The 18,964-nt window shown below is 36.6% G+C and overlaps 2 protein-coding genes across 2 annotated transcripts in view; both read right to left on the bottom strand.

The window, feature by feature from the left end:
• LOC104768224 lies at positions 10,798-13,364 on the bottom strand. Its single transcript, XM_010492148.1, has 5 exons — positions 13,110-13,364; positions 12,114-12,965; positions 11,685-11,918; positions 11,043-11,255; positions 10,798-10,944 (listed from the first exon to the last, which is right to left on the bottom strand). Exons 1-5 carry the CDS (start codon positions 13,362-13,364, stop codon positions 10,798-10,800), a joined length of 1,701 nt encoding a protein of 566 aa, XP_010490450.1.
• The window catches only part of LOC104767233, a 3,715-nt gene continuing 2,503 nt past the window's right edge, over positions 17,753-18,964 (bottom strand). The window contains exon 2 of the mRNA XM_010491276.2: positions 17,753-18,925. Within this exon, the coding sequence (XP_010489578.1) occupies positions 17,991-18,925 (935 nt within the window). The 3' untranslated portion in view covers positions 17,753-17,990. The remainder of the gene's footprint in view (positions 18,926-18,964) is intronic.

Below are 18,964 nucleotides of genomic sequence, written 5' to 3'. Positions count from 1 at the left end.
ATATAACTCATGGTCATTTACTTTATGCCTTTTCATTACTTATTTTTATGTATACTACATTTTCTATCACTTAATCAATAAATTTCCACATTTCTATAAATTAAAAGAAAGTTATTGTTGCTTATGTGACAAACTTACATTTTTTTTCTAACATATTTATTACTAATACTACTCTATTGCCAAACACTCTTGTTTTCTTACATTATGTGTTACTAATACTATTCAATATTCTGTATAGTTTTTTCTTATATTTCGTCAAGGTGTAGGCGGTTTTAAGTGGTTTAAACAATTATAACACAAGACATTAGAAACAATTATACATAAAATATCTATTAGAAAGGACAATTAAAAAAAAAAAATCTTTAATTTATATCAAACTATATATGAACGTTTAAAACATATGTATATGAAGATAAAACATAGTTGAAAATTGAAAACTGATAAAATATACTTATATATATATATATATATATATATATATATATATATATATATGCAAGTTTAGGCGGTTAAAGCGGTGGTTTAAGCGTTATCAGAGCGACTTGCCTTAATCAAAGACTTTTCCCAATTTAGAGAAGGCATATGATCATATAAGATGTGATTTTTTGGAGGATACTCTTCAAACATCTATGCTTCCTAACGCATGGATTTGTTGAATTATGCAGTGCGTGACTGACCCTTCCATAAATCTGTTGTGGAATAGAGAAAAGTCATAATTGTTTAAGCCTGCGAGAGGACTTTGACAAGATGACCGTTCTCGCTTTATCTGTTTGTATTGTGCTTGGAGAGACTATGTCACCAAATCAAAATATCTATAGCGGCCAAGGAGTGGAAGTCTATTGGTCTATCTCGCGGTGGTCCGAAGTTGTCTCATATCTACTTTGCAGATGATCTTATTCCCTTTGTCGAAGCATCTGTAGCACAAGTTTGAGTGATAAGGAAAGTGTTGGAAATGTTTTGAATAGTCTCAAGAGAGAAATTTAGTTTGGATAAGTCGAAGATGTTTTTTCTTGGATAATGTCCATCAAGATTTGGTAAAACTAATAAGCGATGAGAGCGGAATTAAAGCTACACTTGACTTGGAGAAATATTTGGGAATGCCAATATTCTAAAAGCGAATGAACAAAGACATGTTTGGAGAGGTCCTAGCAAAGGTTGCTTTGGGTTGTCGGGATGAACGGGCCGCGTCCTAAGTATTGTGGGCCGGTTAACCTTAACTAAAGCGGGTTTTTCATCAATTCTGGTTCATTCGATGAACACAATCTCTCCACCAGCGAGTATTTTGGACGAACTCGATAAAGTGTCAAGATCATTCTTGTGGGGAAGTCCTATAGGAAAGAAGAAACAACACTTTATATCTTGGAATCGAGTTTGTTCACCTAAGCTAGAAGGTGGTTTGGGGATCCAAACAGTAAAGCCAATGAATAAAGCCTTGTTTGGGAAAGTAGGATGAAGACTTTTACATGACCGTGAGAGTCTTTGGGCCAAGATCTTAACACATAAATATGAAGTGGGGGAGGTCCAAGATAAAACCTGGATGGTATTAAATAGTAGCTGGTCCTTTACCTGGAGAAGTGTCATATTGGGGATGAGGGAGTGGTGTTATCCGAATTGAGTTGGGTATCCGGGGATGGGAAGAAAATCCGCTTGTGGAGGGATAATTGGCTTTCTAATAAACCGTTGACGAAGCTAACCATAGGGGACCTGTCGGATGTCAAGCTGGAGACGTTAGCTATGGATTTATGGTGCGAGGGTACCGGTTGTGAGTTGCATCGTACTTTACCCTATGTTTCTACCATTGAGGGAATGAGATTGTCCGTGGTGGTGTTAGATAATTTCATGGGAGAGACAAACATAATGTCTTAGGGGGAACAAGTAGATGGTTGTTTTATGGTGTGGCCGACATACTCGATGTAACTAGATTTGAGTCTCCAAGAATAATTATGGGGAATATGTATGTGCGAGTATAGGGTACGTGCATTCCTCTGGTTAGTAGTCCAGCAAAAAACATGACGAATGCTGAGAGAAATCAAAGACATCTTTGTGATTCCGGCATATGTCAAGTGTGTAAAAGTGGGGAAGAGACGATTATTCACATCCTCTGGTTGTTTTACGTTATGGTCGACATACTCGATGTTAACTAGATTTGAGTCTCCAAGACTAAGTATTGGGAATATGTATGTGCGAGTATAGGGTATGTGCATTCCTCTGGTTAGTAGTCAAGCAAAAAATCATGACGAATGCCGAGAGAATCAAAGACATCTCTGTGATTCCGACATATGTCAAGTGTGTAAGAGTGAGGAAGAGACGATTATTCATTTCCTCTGGTATTATCCTGCAATATTTGGTGTGTGGAACATAATAGTTCCTCGGAGGAGACTACAATCTTTCTTTGCGATGTCGTTGTTGGAGTGGATTTATGAGAATTTGGTGGATGATCTAGAAATAGAAGGAAGCCTTTAGATATGGTTTACAATGTCTGTATGGTGGGGATAGAAATGGCGGTGTGAGAATTTTTTTAGAGGGAATGGGAAATGTAGAGACCGAGTTCGTTTTATCAAAGATCTAGCTAAGAAGGTAACTGAGGCGACCCAACTAATGAAAAGTTAGACGAATGGAGGCTTTCGGGTGGAAAGTCTCATCAGAATGTCCCATCTTATATATGCCTTCTGCAATTTTGGCATTCCTAAATATTTCCCCAGGTCTAGTGTAACTTTAATTTCGCTCTCATCGATTATATGTTTTACCAAATCTTGATGGACATTATCTGAGAAAAATATATTTGAGTTATCAAAACTAGTTTCTCTTCCAAGGCTATGCAAAACCTTTCCAACACTTTCTTTATCACCGTACTTGTGCTACAAATGCTTTGGCAAAGACAATAACTATTTGAAATGGATTTGATCAATTTTAATGGATCCTTGATTTTAATGGATTTGAAATGCTTATAAGATTTGGAAATCCACATGGAATCCATGGTTTTTAAAATCAAATAATATGGATTTGAAAATCAAATAATGTGGATATGAAAGTCAAAGAAAGTGGATTTGAAAATCCTAAAGACTAGAATTCAAAATTTATTAAAAAAAAATAGTTATTATAAAAATAATATTTCATGTAGCATTCTCAGGTGATGGTACGGATGCTCAAACAAGTGGAACTGCAGGAAAAAAGCAAACAAGTTCTACTGAAGATTTTTCTATGGATGTCGAGGAAGACCATGAAAAACCTTTGTATTTTGTATGCAGCAATGCAAGGGGCTCTCTAGCCAATCTACCTTTAAGAAAGAAGCATAGAAGCAATACTAACAATGTAAGTGAACCATCAAGTCAATCTGAAGGTTCAAAAGATGTCCATGCTGAGATGAATTCATTGACAACAGTAACTCATAAACTCTTCGATCTAATACAACAAAGAGAAACAAGACAACAAAGATAAGCTGAACAAAGAGAGGTCGAGAAGAAAAGAAATAATGTATGGGAAGCTATCAAAGAAGTTCCTAATTTGGAAAAAAACGTTCGTTACGACGCAGTCAAAGTGATTCACCAATTAGGAATGAAAGAAGTCTTTGTTAGCATGTCCACTGATGAGCGTTATGGTTGGATTAAGCGTAATGTGATGGACTGCTAATTATTATTAGGGGAACACCCTTTCTGCTTTCTCTTTATAAGTTGAATTTTTTCTTTTGGTATCGTTATATGTTGAATTATTTTTACTAGGTGCTTCATGATTTTTTGTCTTCTGTAGTTGGTTTGATATTACGTATCGTGCATGAACACCCTTTCTGCTTTTTTATTATTATGTCATTCTTTCTTTCATGATCTTGTCTTCTAGTATGGTGCTATTACGTAGTTTTTTTTTTCAAATCCACCCAAATAACTAGGTGGAGACCAAGGATTTCAATCTCTATATTTATAACTAAAACATATTTTCAAATCCATCCAAATCCAATATGAAATCAAATCCATACTCAAATCTTTAATAATGAATAAAGGGTGATTTTAATTAGGATTTAGAATTCATAGATCCAATAACACATAATTTTAATAAAGATTTGAAAATCAATGATTGAATAACACATGATTTAACTTGAATTTCTAAATCCATTAAAATCAAGGATCCAATAACCCCCTGTAAAATAAACTAATAGGCTTCCACTCCTTGGCCACTATAGATAATTCAATTTGGTGACATAGTCTTTCCATGCACAATACAAACAGATAAAGTGACAGAGGATCACCTTGTCGAAGTCCTCTTGCAGGCTTAAACAATGATAACTTTTCTCCATTCCACACATGCAGCATTGTCTTCATATAGGATAGTTGGCTCTGTATTCTGACGAATTCTGCTACTTGATTTAATGTGTCGACTTATTGACCTTAGCCATACACATTCTCTACTTGCTTCATGAATTGCGATAATTTCAGCATGATTCGAAGAAGTAGCTACGAGTGTCTGCTTCTCAGAACGCCATGATATAGCAGTGTGAAACAACCCGACCCGTTTTTTATATTAATAATTGCATAATTAATCACTCCATAATACTTAATTAAATCTACCAAACCACAAATCATCATCAAACAACAACAACCAATATGCACAACAGAAATATACCAACAACATAACCATCGCCAACCTATCATCAATACAAAAACATTCCTAACCATTATATCCAACAACCTAGCATATCTCTATACTAGGTTCCAACAACACTACAACTTGTAAACATCAACACACAATCAAGACCCTAAACCATCATCCTTCTCATTGCCATGATTCCACGTCTCACATACCTGCTCAGACAAAGGAAGGGTCTATCAAAAGTGATATAACCAAACATATACCTTCAAAGTTCTTTCCATATATCCAAGAACTCGTGAGGAATAAAGACATTGAATAAAGATATGTTTGATCATCCGAGAATTCTGTAGATCTCTTCACGAAATCATTACCCACGACTATGTTCAGGAAACATGTTCGTAATATTGGAATACGTCGTTAACAAGACTTGTAAGATGAGATACTGGTCACTCAAGGGGGAGCTTGCGAGGTTGTACTCTTTTTACCTTACTAAGGTTTTTCTCATTGGGTTTTCTTAGAAAAGTTTTTAAAGAGACAACAGAGAAATTACGCAAGAGACATAGTGACACTGGTCTCCAAGGAGGAGTGTTGTGAAAGTCAGTAAAAGAGGCAATGCAACAAACTCATGATTAAAATCTTTCGTTGTTCATTATTTTGTGTGGAGTCTACCGTCACTATGCACACATAGTAACTTACTTTTTTACTTTTATATAAACGATCGAATCTGATCGTTGTAAACACATCAATACAATTTACAAACTTCAATTATAGAAGAAGTAAAAATTCTTTCTCTCGTTTCTCTTTTATTCAGTATCCCAATCCTTTTAGAAGTATAAATTTTTTTTTATTATTTATATTTATATTTATCAAACACACATTTATAACAATTTGTTATTTGTTCTTCCTTCTTTTTCTAATTATTATTTTGGTTTTCATTCTATAGAACTTCAATCCAACTAAAACCAGTTGTAGTACTTATATTGAAATATTAAGGGCAATCCTCCTATGAGAGTAGTGAAATATTCAACGACTCAGCGTCTTTCCCGTGGAGGCTCTTTCATTGGAAATAGGTAATTGTATAAGTCACAAGCTGAAACATCTTCACCAGAAAGACGGAACTCACAAGGACCAAACTGTAGGTTAAGGTCACGGGGAATGAACTACTCCAGTCGATCAGCCAGAAGAATTTTACTAATCCAAATGACAATAAACCAATGAAAAGATTGAAGAGGAATATGAAAACGCATATTTGTGGCTAATTTTAGTTATGATCGGTTTTGTGTATGTATGAGCATAAAGTAAATAAGGCAAGCTTTGTTAACAGGGTTCGGTTTTCCCTACATCCCCCGGGACCTAGTCTAGAAAAAATTTACTAGAACAAGATAACAATTACAACTGCATATGATACAAGCACTACTATGCCTATCATTCTTTTCTAGATGAATAAACCATCAAAAGATCTCTCTATCTTATTGATGGGGTGATACCACACATCTTGTGTGCATCTCTTGAGAATACTTTGAAGCGCGCAGGTCTTCATGAAACGCCCTCTTGGTATTTATATCAATTGCCCAACCCCTAGGGTTGACAACTTTCCTATTATACAAAAATAGGAAATTGAGAACTTTCCTTTTTCTTTTTGGATAAGGAAAGTTTCTATTCATGATCTCATCTTGAATCTTCCATTCAAGATGTTCATCCAGCTAAGCAGCCGCCACTTGGCTTGTCCAAGTCGAACCTAAGCTTATGTACTCAAACTCTTCAATTTAGCTTCTTGTACTACTTCCTGTATTAACATCGGAACTAGTACAAGAACTACTTCAGACGTTTCATACATCTTCTGATATATCTCACCCTCTTGGCTTGCCTAAGTCATTCCCAAGCTTCTGTATTCCATCTCTTCAAGGTAGTCACACAGTTCGACTTCTTGTACTACCTCTTGTACTACTTCAGAACTTTGCAAATGTTTTTATCCCCGCTGTGTCATGTTCTTAACCCCTTAGCATCTTTGTTAGTTCTGCTCATTGTCTTCACACCATCTATGAGACATCTTGTGATGATTCTATCTTGTTGTCTCATATATCCAACAGTTGTATGACATCCTGGTTTAGTAGCAATCCCATGATATGTTTCAGACAGGTTATAAAACTGAGTCAACATATACACCTTCAATCTCTCTCTTGGTGATTGAGTTTTATAATCTATGCACTTCTTAAAACTAGTCTGCTCTGCATCATCAATCTCTCCCTAGATGATTATGTTCTATAATTGATGCATCTTTTAAAATCAGTGAGCACAACATCTTCAATCTCTCTCTTGATGACTGCGTTTTAAATCCTACTGCATATTGCATCATATTTTAGACTCAAAAGATCAAACATCTTTATCCTCCCCTTTTTAACTTAGTTTGATAATCAAACATTCTTTAATCATTTAGAGTACCCACAACCTCCATTACGACCATTAAGAAAATAAATTGATCCATGGGTTTTGAAAAACGAAAATGACAAAAGCTCTTGGCTACTGGTTTTTGTTAAAGGTAGTTAGGGTTTTATAAGATCAAACCCATCTGCTTAGTGATTATATATAAGTATAAGATCAAATCCATAAGATGCATTGATTGACCAGCTAGTTTTCTAAGGAGGAAAACGTCTTTGGCTTGTACCTCTAGGTAGCTTCGGTTATGAAGATTCTTGTCGTCCATTTGACATCCAAATCTACACAACCGTCGATATAGAAAGTAGCTGACGCGACGTGGATTTGAAATTGATATACTAAAATATGATTAAAGATATATTAAAAATGTTTAACTGCTTTGTAAATAATTGATCATTTTTCATAGTTTCATATGATTAAATGATAAAAATCTATATTTTTGTATATGTATCGAGAAATTAATTTTATTCTATCCATTAGCCATCAAAATTTTGTTATACATATGTATTTTTACATTAGAAAATTATAATAAAACAAAGAAGAAAGGAAAAACTACAAAAAAACAAAAAAAAAAAAACTAAAAACAATGTAAAATATTTATTAACCCAAATATATAATCAAACTCTTATAATGATATCTTAATTGAGCTTTCAACCATAAAAGAACATATAAAAAGTAAAGAAAGATTTAGGATTTGAGATATGGTGGAGAAAGATGTGAAAATGGTTATTTATAGGCTAAAAAATGATGTACGTTATATTTTTAAAGTAATTAAATTAGAGGAGTTGTAATTATAATTTATAGTGTGTTTAATTGAAAATGAATGAAGAAAAAAATAGTCAATTCACAATTTATGTAATTTCAGTTACAATTTAGCAGTAAAGTGTGTATTTAAGGTATGAATTAATGTATGATTAAATATGTTACATTTTTGTTTAGTTAAAAAGAAATATTATATTTTTAAATGAGATACCAAATGGACCAATAAGGAGTGATTGTATTTATATATATATATGATTATTACTCCACAATTTCAAGGAGAAAAATTTCAAAATTGTTCTGAATAGTGGGAAAATAACTCAACAAGTACACCTATAGGTGAAACTATGTTTTTTTGGCAAACGTTTTTGGGTGTAACTGTGTAAGTGTAAATCACTATAAAAAAAAGTTAGACCTCTGTTAGTTTTATTAAAATAAATTTTATAAAATTTACAAAATTATGAAATGCTTAAAAATATGATGTGTAGAGAAAAAGTTTAAGTTGGAGAGCAAATATTCTAGAACACTCTAATGATCCTATAATGAAATTAGCATCCATATAAGAACAATGTAGTTTTATTTCTGGTTTCAAGATAAAATAGGTTGCAAATAAATATTAGGTTGATTTTTAAAATATATTCACCAAACCAAAATCCACATTGAAGATTTGCTTTCGGATAATTTTTGTTTAATTATTTTATGATAGACTAGTAAAATAAACATGTTTTCAGCTCGGAATATGTCAAAATAAATCGAGAAAATTACCGACATACATTGAGTCTTATCCTCAAAGAAGTGACACGGTGACGCTAGAGTCTCGACAACAAGTCAAAACAAAAACACTTAAGCGTTAAAGACATTTGTGATTGAGAAATTTAGCAAAACTCTTAAGCGTTAAAGACATTTGTGATTGAGAAATTTAGCAAGAGTGCCATGTACAGTGTCAAAGTTGTCAAACTTGAGATTGCTAGATAAACAGAATATTTGTGTTATTGATCTTGAACAATTACAACTCGCTCGTATATATACAAAGAGAACCACGAATATACTAGGCTTGAAGACCAAGTTATATAACTTCCTAAACTATATTAGACAATATTACAATATAACATAAATATGTAAATATATATTCCAATACTTCCCCTCAAATTAGAGCATGAAGATCACAAATGCCCAACTTAGATGATAGCCTCTCAAATGGAACATGTTCTAAAGCCTGGCAAAAATATCCGCAATTTGATCTTCAGTACCAACATACACCATTGTTAGTGTACCATCTTGAACTGCATCCCGAACAGCATGACAATCAGACTCAATATGTTTAGTACGCTCATGAAACACCGGATTAGACGAGATATGGATAGCGGCCTGACTGTCACAAAACAAACGAACCGGCTGGACAAACAGTTTCTGAAGCCATAAAACTTCCGTCAATGCATTTCGCATGGAACAATACTCGGTTTCTGCAGAGGAATGAGACACCTTGTCTTGCTTCTTAGTTTTCCAAGAAATAGGTGAACCACCTAAAAACATGATAAAGCCACTTAACGAACGACGTGTAAGAAGACAAGAGTTATAGTCTGAATCACAATACGATGCGAGAGTTAAATCCGGATCGGAACTTAAAAGAATGCCTTGACCCGGAGTACCCTTTAAATACCTCACAACACGCATCGCTGCTTCCAAATGATCAACTCGTGGAGCCTTCATGAACTGGTAAAGAAGCTGAACAGAGAAAGACAATTACGGTCGTGTAGTGAGGAGATAAATAAGACGCCCTACCAAACGTCTATACACCTCTGGATTGGGAATAAAATCACTCTTACTCAGACCCATTTTATGATTCTCTTCCATTGGTATCAAGGATGGCTGACAACCAAGGAGACCGACTTCGGACACAATGTCGAGAACATACTTCTGGTGGGACATATATATACCCTCAGAACTCTGAGCAATCTCAATCCCAAGAAAATATTTTGCCTTACCCAAATCTTTCATGTGAAAACAACGACCCAAATACTCTTTAAACCGCTTGAGCATGTGAGAATGGTTCCCACAAACCAACAAATCATAAACGTATATAAGAACACAAATCTCAACACCATTCTTGGAGTAGGTAAAAAGAGAATAATCCTCATACGATTCAACAAAACCAAACCGTATCAACGCATTAGTAAGCTTGGCAAACCAGCAACGCGGAGCTTGCTTAAGCCCATACAAAGACTTATGAAGACGACAAACTTTATTTGGAGCCGAATGACGAAAAACCACGGGAAGCTTCATATAAACTTCTTTGTCGAGATCACTGTGTAAAAACGCATTGTGTACGTTCATCTGATGAGCTTCCCAATTTTTAGCTGCAACAAGTCGGAGTAAACTACGAACAATAGTCATTTTCACAACCGGGGCAAATGTCTCATTATAATCTTCACGTTCTACTTGACGATTACCACAAGCGACCAATCTAGCTTTGAAACGTTCTAAGGAACCATCGACATTATATTTAATTTTGAAAACCCACTTATTGTCGATAGCAAATTTTCCAGGAGGTAAATTGACAATGCTCCACGTACCACTATCTTCCATAGCTGTAATCTCGGTACCACAAGCATTAGTCCAACGAGGATCTTGCATTGCTTGCTTAAACGAAGTTGGTTCAACACCATCCATAACTGCCGCTAAAAACACTCGATGGACAGGAGAAAAATTTTCATCAAAGATATAGTTTGTGAGAGGATATGGAGTATGTGTACCTTGGACCGTAGACGAAGAACCTGAAATGAAGTCGGGTGAATCGTGATGGGGTGCGGGAAGACAATGAGTGGAGTAGGTGACATAATCATGTAACCGAACAAACTGAAACTTTTGGCGCCGGCCTCGACCTAACTCCTCATCACTAGAAGATGACACAACAGTATTTTCAGTAGGAACCATGTCTTCGCGGACCGCAGGTGTAGGCTCAGTTATTTCCCGTGACACCGTCACAGGAGAATTATGAGAAGTAGACTCATCATCAGTAGGTCATGGAATAGTCTCACTCACCGCATGTTGATCGCGAACAGCAATGTTACTCCCCCTGTCAACAGGCGTAGGAGCAAGATGGACCAACCAATCATCATCAACAGCATTATTAGTTAAATATAGTTTCGTTGATTGAGGATCTCCAGTCTGTAAAGCAAACGGAAACTGATCTTCTTGAAAAATCACATCACGGGATACGAAAAACTTGTTGGTGTCAAGATCATATAATTTCCAGCCCTTCTTACCAAAAGGATAGCCCACAAAATACATTTGCGAATCCGCTCTCCGAATTTGTCCTTATCCCGATCACGCCTATGTGTATAACAAGACGCTCCAAACACTTTGATATGGTCATAGGAAGGTTTTTCCCCATAAAGAAGCTCATACGGAGTCCTGTTTTGAAGAACCTTCGTAGGAGTGCGATTAATGAGATATGTGGCGGCCAGAATAGCTTCTCCCTAAAACGAAATCGGGAGACTAGCTTGAAATAGAAGGGACCGAGCAACATTCAAAATATGACGATGTTTCCGTTCCACCCGTCCATTTTGTTGCGGAGTAGCCACGCATGACGTTTGATGAACGATTCCTTTGCTCTTAAAATACTTTGTAAGGCACAAAAACTCAGTACCGTTGTCACTCCAGACTATGCGGACAGGTTTATTAAACTGCCATTCTGTATAGGCACAAAAATTCTAAAGAACATGGCGAACTTCTGATTTTTCTAGCAAAAGGTGTGTCCACACCGCTCTAGAGAAATCATCAACGATAGTAAAAAAATATACAGCTCCACAAGAAGCCGAAACTCGATATGGACCCCAAACATCAACATGGATCAACGAAAAACATTCCTTTGCTTTATTATAACTATCAGAAAAAATTTCTCTTGCCTGCTTAGCTCTAAAACAAACGTCACAAGGACCAGAACTAGCCAAATTTAAAACACCAAAACTTGTAGTTAATTTAGATAAAACTGAAAATGCAGGATGCCCTAGCCGATGATGCCACAAAGTAGAATCCCACCTTGCTTCAGCTTTGTTCACACGCACAACATTCACATCCGTAACAAAGTAGACCCCATCACGTTCTTCTCCGACTCCAATCAGAGTCTTCGAAAAACGGTCCTGCAAAACAAACAATGTATCAGTAAACAACGCAATACCACCAATCTGCTTTACCAACTTTGAGACAGAAATCAGTGAATAGTTTAAATTTGGAACATATAAAACATTATGGAGAGTAAGTCATTCTGAAACTCGAAACACCCCCATGTTTTTCGAAACTGTTTAGCTTCGATCGGCAAAACCAACAGAGCAAACCGGAGTAGACTTTACATCGACGAGCAACTTAAGATGCCCGACCATATGATGCGATGCTCCGGTATCAAGAATGAGTTCCTCGTGTATCTTACCAGAAAATAACTTACCAGAAAGCTTGTTCGAACTATAGATGGATTTCTCTGATGCTATCGTGCTTATTGCTTGCCACTGTTCTGGTGTAAAACTGGGATAGGTGGAGGCATGTGGACTTGTAGAATGCGCGACCGTCGCATAACCACGACCACGGCCAGAAAAATGGTTACCACGACCAGCTCCCCCTAAAATCGAACCGCGACCACCACGACCCGTCGGACGACTTCCTTTGTTTTGATCTGACCACCATTCAGGATATCCAATGATTTCCCAACAGAAATGTTTTTCATGCCCTGCTCTTCCACAGCGAGAACAGAGCAGCGAACATTCTCTGTTCCTGTTGTTTCCTTGAGAGAAATTTGAGGAACTAGAACGTGTTGCAAAACCAGAAACCTCCACGACCTCGTTCCCAACAGAGGCTGAAACTGAAGCTGGTTGTTGAGATTCTTGTCGAGCTGGTTGCTCTTTCTTCTTTGCAGTTTGTCTCTGCTCCTCACGAACAGCCTTTGCATACGTTTGTGCCAAATCCGGTAGTGGGTCTGCATCAACAATATGACAAATAACATTGCCAAAACGGGATTCATCAAGTTCCATGGCGAACTGATGAACCCTCTCCTCTTCACGATATTTCGCAATCTTCACAGCAGCACCACACGTACACACCGGGAGCTGGCGATACCTTTGAAGCTCGTCCCACAAATTCACGAGACGTCCGTAATAATCCATGATGGATTGTCCTTCTTGTTTGCAGGAAGCAAGCTGACACACAAGTTGATGTATTCGAACCTTGTTTCCAACAGAGAAACGACTCTTCAAATTTTCTCACAAATCTGCTGCATCATCAATAAAAGACACCGTAGATCTAACACGCGAAGTGATCGATGTGCGCAAGCAGCGAACTACCTTCGAATTCACACTTGCCCATGACTCCAACTCAGAACTATCCTCACGTGGTTTACTGATCGATCCATCAATAAAACTGATCTTACTCTTGGCCCGCAGAGCATTAAACATCTCTGTAGCCCACTCAGAATAATTATCTCCTGTCAACATGACCGAAGATATCATAGAGCCAGGGTTATCAGCCGAGGACAAAGTATAAGGCATGACTATGGTGGAGTCAGAGGCCTTTGAAACAATTCCTTTTTCTTCTGTCATCGTGATCGATCGAAGACAAAGACCAAACGAAACGAGAGAAACAAGAGAGTAACAAAAACAGAAATCGGAGACAAAAAAAGAGACGAAAGAAACTAGAGCAAGAAAACGAGAAAACTAGATTTAAGTGTTTTGCTCTGATACCATGTTAAACTTGAGATTGCTAGGTAAAGAGAATATTTGTGTTATTGATAACTCTCTAATTTACATGTTTTAGGCATCCTTTTTGTCCTTATTTTGCATTATAAATACCCTAACCTTAGCAATTTGTAAGCCATTTAGGGTGTTGCATTCTTGCATTTGTAAATTTTGGATGAAAACAGGTGCTTTAGAGCCTAAAATGGGGAGAAACAAGGTCAAATATGAGCATGTACCCGAAAGAGCTATGGAGCAAGAAGAACAGTCCGAACCTCAACCTGATCGAAGAGGATCCAAAGGCAGTAAAAACAACCCGAAGACCTATCCGAGGAGTAACCCGACCTCATCCTCGAGCACCGCCTCGAGCAGTCCCTCGGGCAGGACTGGGCAGCTAGGTTTGAAGGGTTTCCATATATAAACCTCCCCCTCTTCTTCCTCTCGCCCTAGCACGCCGCATACCCTCAGAACAGAGAGCGAGAGCTTCTGGGAGAGAAACTGAGCAATCCAAACTTTTTTTCCACTTTGTTAGGATTTATTTTCATTTTCTTTTTGCTATTCTTCTAGATTTCGATTATGTACTCTTCTACTCTATTTCTATTTTCAATACAATGCCATTTTCGTTTATATGTGTTTTTATGCTTTATGCAATGAGATATGAGTAGTGAACAAAGTTTCTAGGGATGGGATAGACAAATATGTGTTCTTGATCGGTTAGGATGTCTTAGCTTGATTGTATATGTTATATAAATTCCTTTCCAGATTGGTGTTCTTAATGCTATTTTCAGACCGAGAGGTTGAGAGTAGATCTTGGGTGTTTTGCCATCGAGAGATATTGTTGAAATGCTTGAATCAATCAATGCTAGAGATTTACTCACTTAGCCTAAGATTTTAGATGTGTAAGGAGTTTATTGACAATAATGAATCGGTTTGTATTGCCTGCTTGGTCATGTTTCTCCAACGAGAGTTGGGTAGGGAAGTGATCAAGGTTGATTGTTTCTATCACGAGAGTGTTTTAACAAGGTTTTAGAGATTCATTGTCTAGGGAATATTTGCTTGAGGCATGTAGGACATTACCCCATCCTTATGAGCTTTCGCATCTTGATTGTTTACGTTTTTATTCATAACTCGACCCTATACCCGAACTGGTACTTGATCACCAGCTTCGTGTACATCTTCGAGCTCTTCTTCTTTACCCGATCACTCCACCCGATCATGTACTCGAATGCTCGCATCGAGTACTTAGGTCGTGTGGTTCTTGATTATTTATTTTCTTTTAATTATTTTAGGATTGTTAGATCAAACCCCAACTATTGATTGGCTTGACTTGTCTGTTCTGATCATATCTTATCTACTAGCATATCAACCATTTGGATTGATAACCCTTTGTACTACAACTGCATAGGGAATTGATACCCTGGGTGAAAATCCTATTATCAGTTATTGATCTTGAACAATTACAACCCGTATATATACAAAGAGAACCACGAATATACTAGGCTTGAGGACCAAGTTATATAACTTCCTAAACTATATTAGACATATTACAATATAACATAAATATGTAAATATATATTCCAATAAAAGTTTCACTAATGCCACTTTTGTTTTCTTCTTTTCCCGGTTGCCATAAGCCTAACTCAAAAAGACATTTTTGTCCTTGTGTAAATGAAACATATTTTTTATTAAACAAAAGACATCAAAATTAAACGCAGCGAGACTTTTTAGTTTCTTCTACCAAACCCTATCTTCGTCTCTTCCATATGTGACCATAGAATTACTCGCCGCCGACAACCAAACCATTTCATCTGTTGGTCTTGACGACGCTGTATATGTTGCTGTCAAGATTCGAGATGGTTCTCTTGAAGCCAGAGATGCTTCCATCGAGGCTGAAGATGCCTCTGTCTAGACTGGAGATGATCCATGTGTGAATCGAAATTCATGTGTCAAGTCAAGGTATGATTCACCATGAATTGTTTTGTACTTCCAATTCCCATTATTAGGGTTTTGCCCAATTCTTCAATTTTGTCTTTCAACAGTCTCAAAAAAATTATTGTGCCTGCAACAGAGGACAAAAGACCTAGGATCGGAACGCAAACAAGGGCTCTCTTCTCGGAACCCACCATGTAAGTTTTTGATGGACCAGATCTACTACGTACCAACTCGTCTACCGTTATTTTGTCCATCACATGAATAACTCGTCCGATGGACTAATTATGATATCATGTTCATTCTTCTGTTTCCTAATATGTTGTCCATCTTATATGTTTCATGTCTTATACTTCATTCAAGGATGTGTATTGCATCACCGATTGACCAAATTTACTTTCCAACCAGGTTTTGTCTTTTCTCTCTCGATGGACTATAACCAATAAACCAAACTTGTCCATTTTACTAACTAATTTTGTCCATTCTGCAGATTTTTTGAAACCAGAATTGTTCGACCAGAAGATGAAATAAGTGATGCACCTATAGAAGACGTCATTCACGATCTAGACAGGTTACACTATCGACAACAAAATTTATGTAGATGGACTAGATCCAATGGGCAAGATTCAGTGGAGCAGATCCTGTGGACCAGATTCGATGGACAAGATCCAGTGGAGCAGATCCTGTAGACCAGATTCGATGGACAAGATTCAGTGGAGCAGATCCTGTGGACCCGATCCGGTGGACCAGACATTTTTGTTCGTCGTCAACATTGTTCTCAATGAAACGCAACCACAAAACCAATAATTTCTTTGTTTCCTCTCAAATCTGTTTTATTTTTGATATTATTTGTTTAAGATTAATAGTGTAGATTAATGCACATTTCTCAGTTAATAGGCCAAAGTTAATTTAATCTTCTTACATCTCTCCCTCTTGTGAATAAATGGTATTTCTCATAAGAAATAAGAAAAATAGCATTTTTGAGAAGTTTTTTCGAGAAAAATGACATTTTTGGCCAAAATCCCTTTGTGATTTGTTCTTCCTTTTTTTTCTAGTTATATTATTATTTTGGTTTGATTCTACAAAAACACTTAAGCGTTAAAACCAATTGTTGTAGTATAGTGCTTTTCTCATTTTGATCGAAATGGAACAACGGCTTCCACAATCACCAATCACTGCCACACCTCACCACTTTTAAGCTCATTGATCGTGAGATCCGCAACACATTCTCTTCGAAAAGACAAGAAAATTACTTTGGATGCTTCTTTGGCTTAGATGATCTCATGTTTGTGTCTTCTTTGTTATCGTTGCCTTGTTTTTAATTCTTTCTTTTTTCGGCTAGGTATCAAGAGCCATAGGTCTAATCTCTGTAATTTCAAAGACTTTCATTTTCTAATATATTTACATTCATATGCGGCATGGTACATAAAAAACAAGAATACCTTGCTGTATATTATTCATACACCCAAAGTTCAAAACTAAATAAATATATATATACAACCAAAACTTTGATTATTACTCTACCCAAAAACTGAATATGTGCACTGTGGGATGACAGACACAATTGCCTTCACCCCCAAAACTTCAGATATGTTGACTGCATCCTCTGACTCATAGACTCAACCATCAGAAACCGAATTGCATCCTATAGAGATGCAAGTACGTTCCTCCATAGCTTCATTGATGCTCCAACTCTGGTTCTCTTCGTCATAATTCTTAATCATCTACTTCTCCACAAGTGATTTTTACCATTCCATCGCGTAGGGTACCCACTACATATAGGTTCAAAACTAAAATCTTTTTACTATATTTTTTTCATTGCCGGTGGGCTTCGGCCTTTTAAATTCACTAAAGTCAGGCTAGACTTTTGTAATATTTTCTTTTCCGTTGGCATTTAATAGAAAATCGTTTTTCAAAAAAAAAGAAAAAAAAAACCTTCTGATTATTCAAAATAATTTAGCAAATCCGTGGTGAACTTCAACATTCTTAAGACAAAAAAACAATCCGCAAACAATCCACGTATATTTTATATTGCAATATTCAAGGCAATCCTCCCATGAGAGTAGTGGAAGACAATTTTGTATATTTCATGTCCCCCAGCGACGTTTATATAAGTTTGTATTTTTAATAAAAAACAGTTATTTTGTTTGTTTGTTTTTCTTGATAAAGAGATTAGGAGCTAGCGTAATCCTGATACATCCCCCTAGACTTTTCCCTTGGTACTTTTTTAAATTTATTATTTTGGTTTGATCTTTTTATTCAACAGAGAAATCTGTTCCTTTAGTTTTTATTAAGGATCTTTTTTATTATATTGCACTCCAAACAGAAAAAAAAAAACAATTGTTCTACTCTATTATTTTCCTCATTTCTATCGAAATGGATACTGGATACATAAAGAACTCTATATCTTGTCTAAATATATATAACAAAACATTAAAACAAAATATACATATTCTAACGAACCTTTGAATTATTCAAAATAATTTACCAAATCCATGGTGAACTTTACAACATTTTAAAGACAAACAATTCACGTATGCCCTTCTCCTAAGATATCGAAGGCAATCATCCCATGAGAGCAGTGGAAGACAATTTCGTATATTCCACATCCGTCAGCGACTCAACGTCTTTGCCTTGGGACCTCTTACATTGGAAGTAGGCAACGGTGTAAGCCACAAGCTGAAACATCCTCACGACAAAGGCCAAACACACAAAGACCAAACACACAAGGACGAAACCGGTGGTTACGGTAAGCGAGAGCGATCTTCTCGAATTGATAATCACCTGCAAGCTTTGAGCTAATCCGAATGCCAATAAACCAAAGAAGATATTCAAGAGAAACAGTTTTGTCTTCATCCCTTTCACAATCTTTGCAGCTTTCCCCAAAGCTTGGATCCCATAACTTTCCTCTAGTACCGATATGACCATAGATAAGTTCCAAACGATAGCTAAGTAGGACTGAAAGACAGCGAATATAATGAATAAAGCACCAGACTTGACTGCCAAGGAACCTATATCTGATACTGATGTAGAGGATAAAAGGATTGGAAAAAGGAGTATAAAAAGAAGGAGCCAATAGCCAAGACTGAAAAGAGCAATGTAGAAATACGTCACAAGAGGTCCCTTCCAAGATTTAAGGCTCAGAACAGTAAAATCTTTGATCTTGATGTTTTCATCTTTAAGAGTAAGAGCCGATGCGTGGACGATGACTATAACAGAAAAGATGTTGATGATGGAGGAGACGGCCGTGAGGATGTATGAAGAAGCCACAATTTGGCGAACGTCCGCAAAGATCCTCATGATACATGCCGCATATTCCGGGGTGCTTGGATCTGTCGTTGGCAACAATCTTGATTCGGCCATCAAGTTCATGATCTCTGGTTCGATGACAAAGATGTTAAACAAGAAAACTAAACAATTGAGTAGGATGGCGAATACCAAAACTGAGAACATCAACGTTTTGTTCTTGAGGAACAGTTTGCGGGATTCATTTAGAATACCCGCAACCTCCTTTAGAACATTCAAGAACGCAAATCGAC

Source organism: Camelina sativa, chromosome 19, assembly GCF_000633955.1.
Source record: "Camelina sativa cultivar DH55 chromosome 19, Cs, whole genome shotgun sequence".
Lineage (NCBI taxonomy): Eukaryota > Viridiplantae > Streptophyta > Magnoliopsida > Brassicales > Brassicaceae > Camelina > Camelina sativa.
Note: the sequence above shows the minus strand (reverse complement) of the source record. Positions and strands in the feature narration are given on the sequence as shown.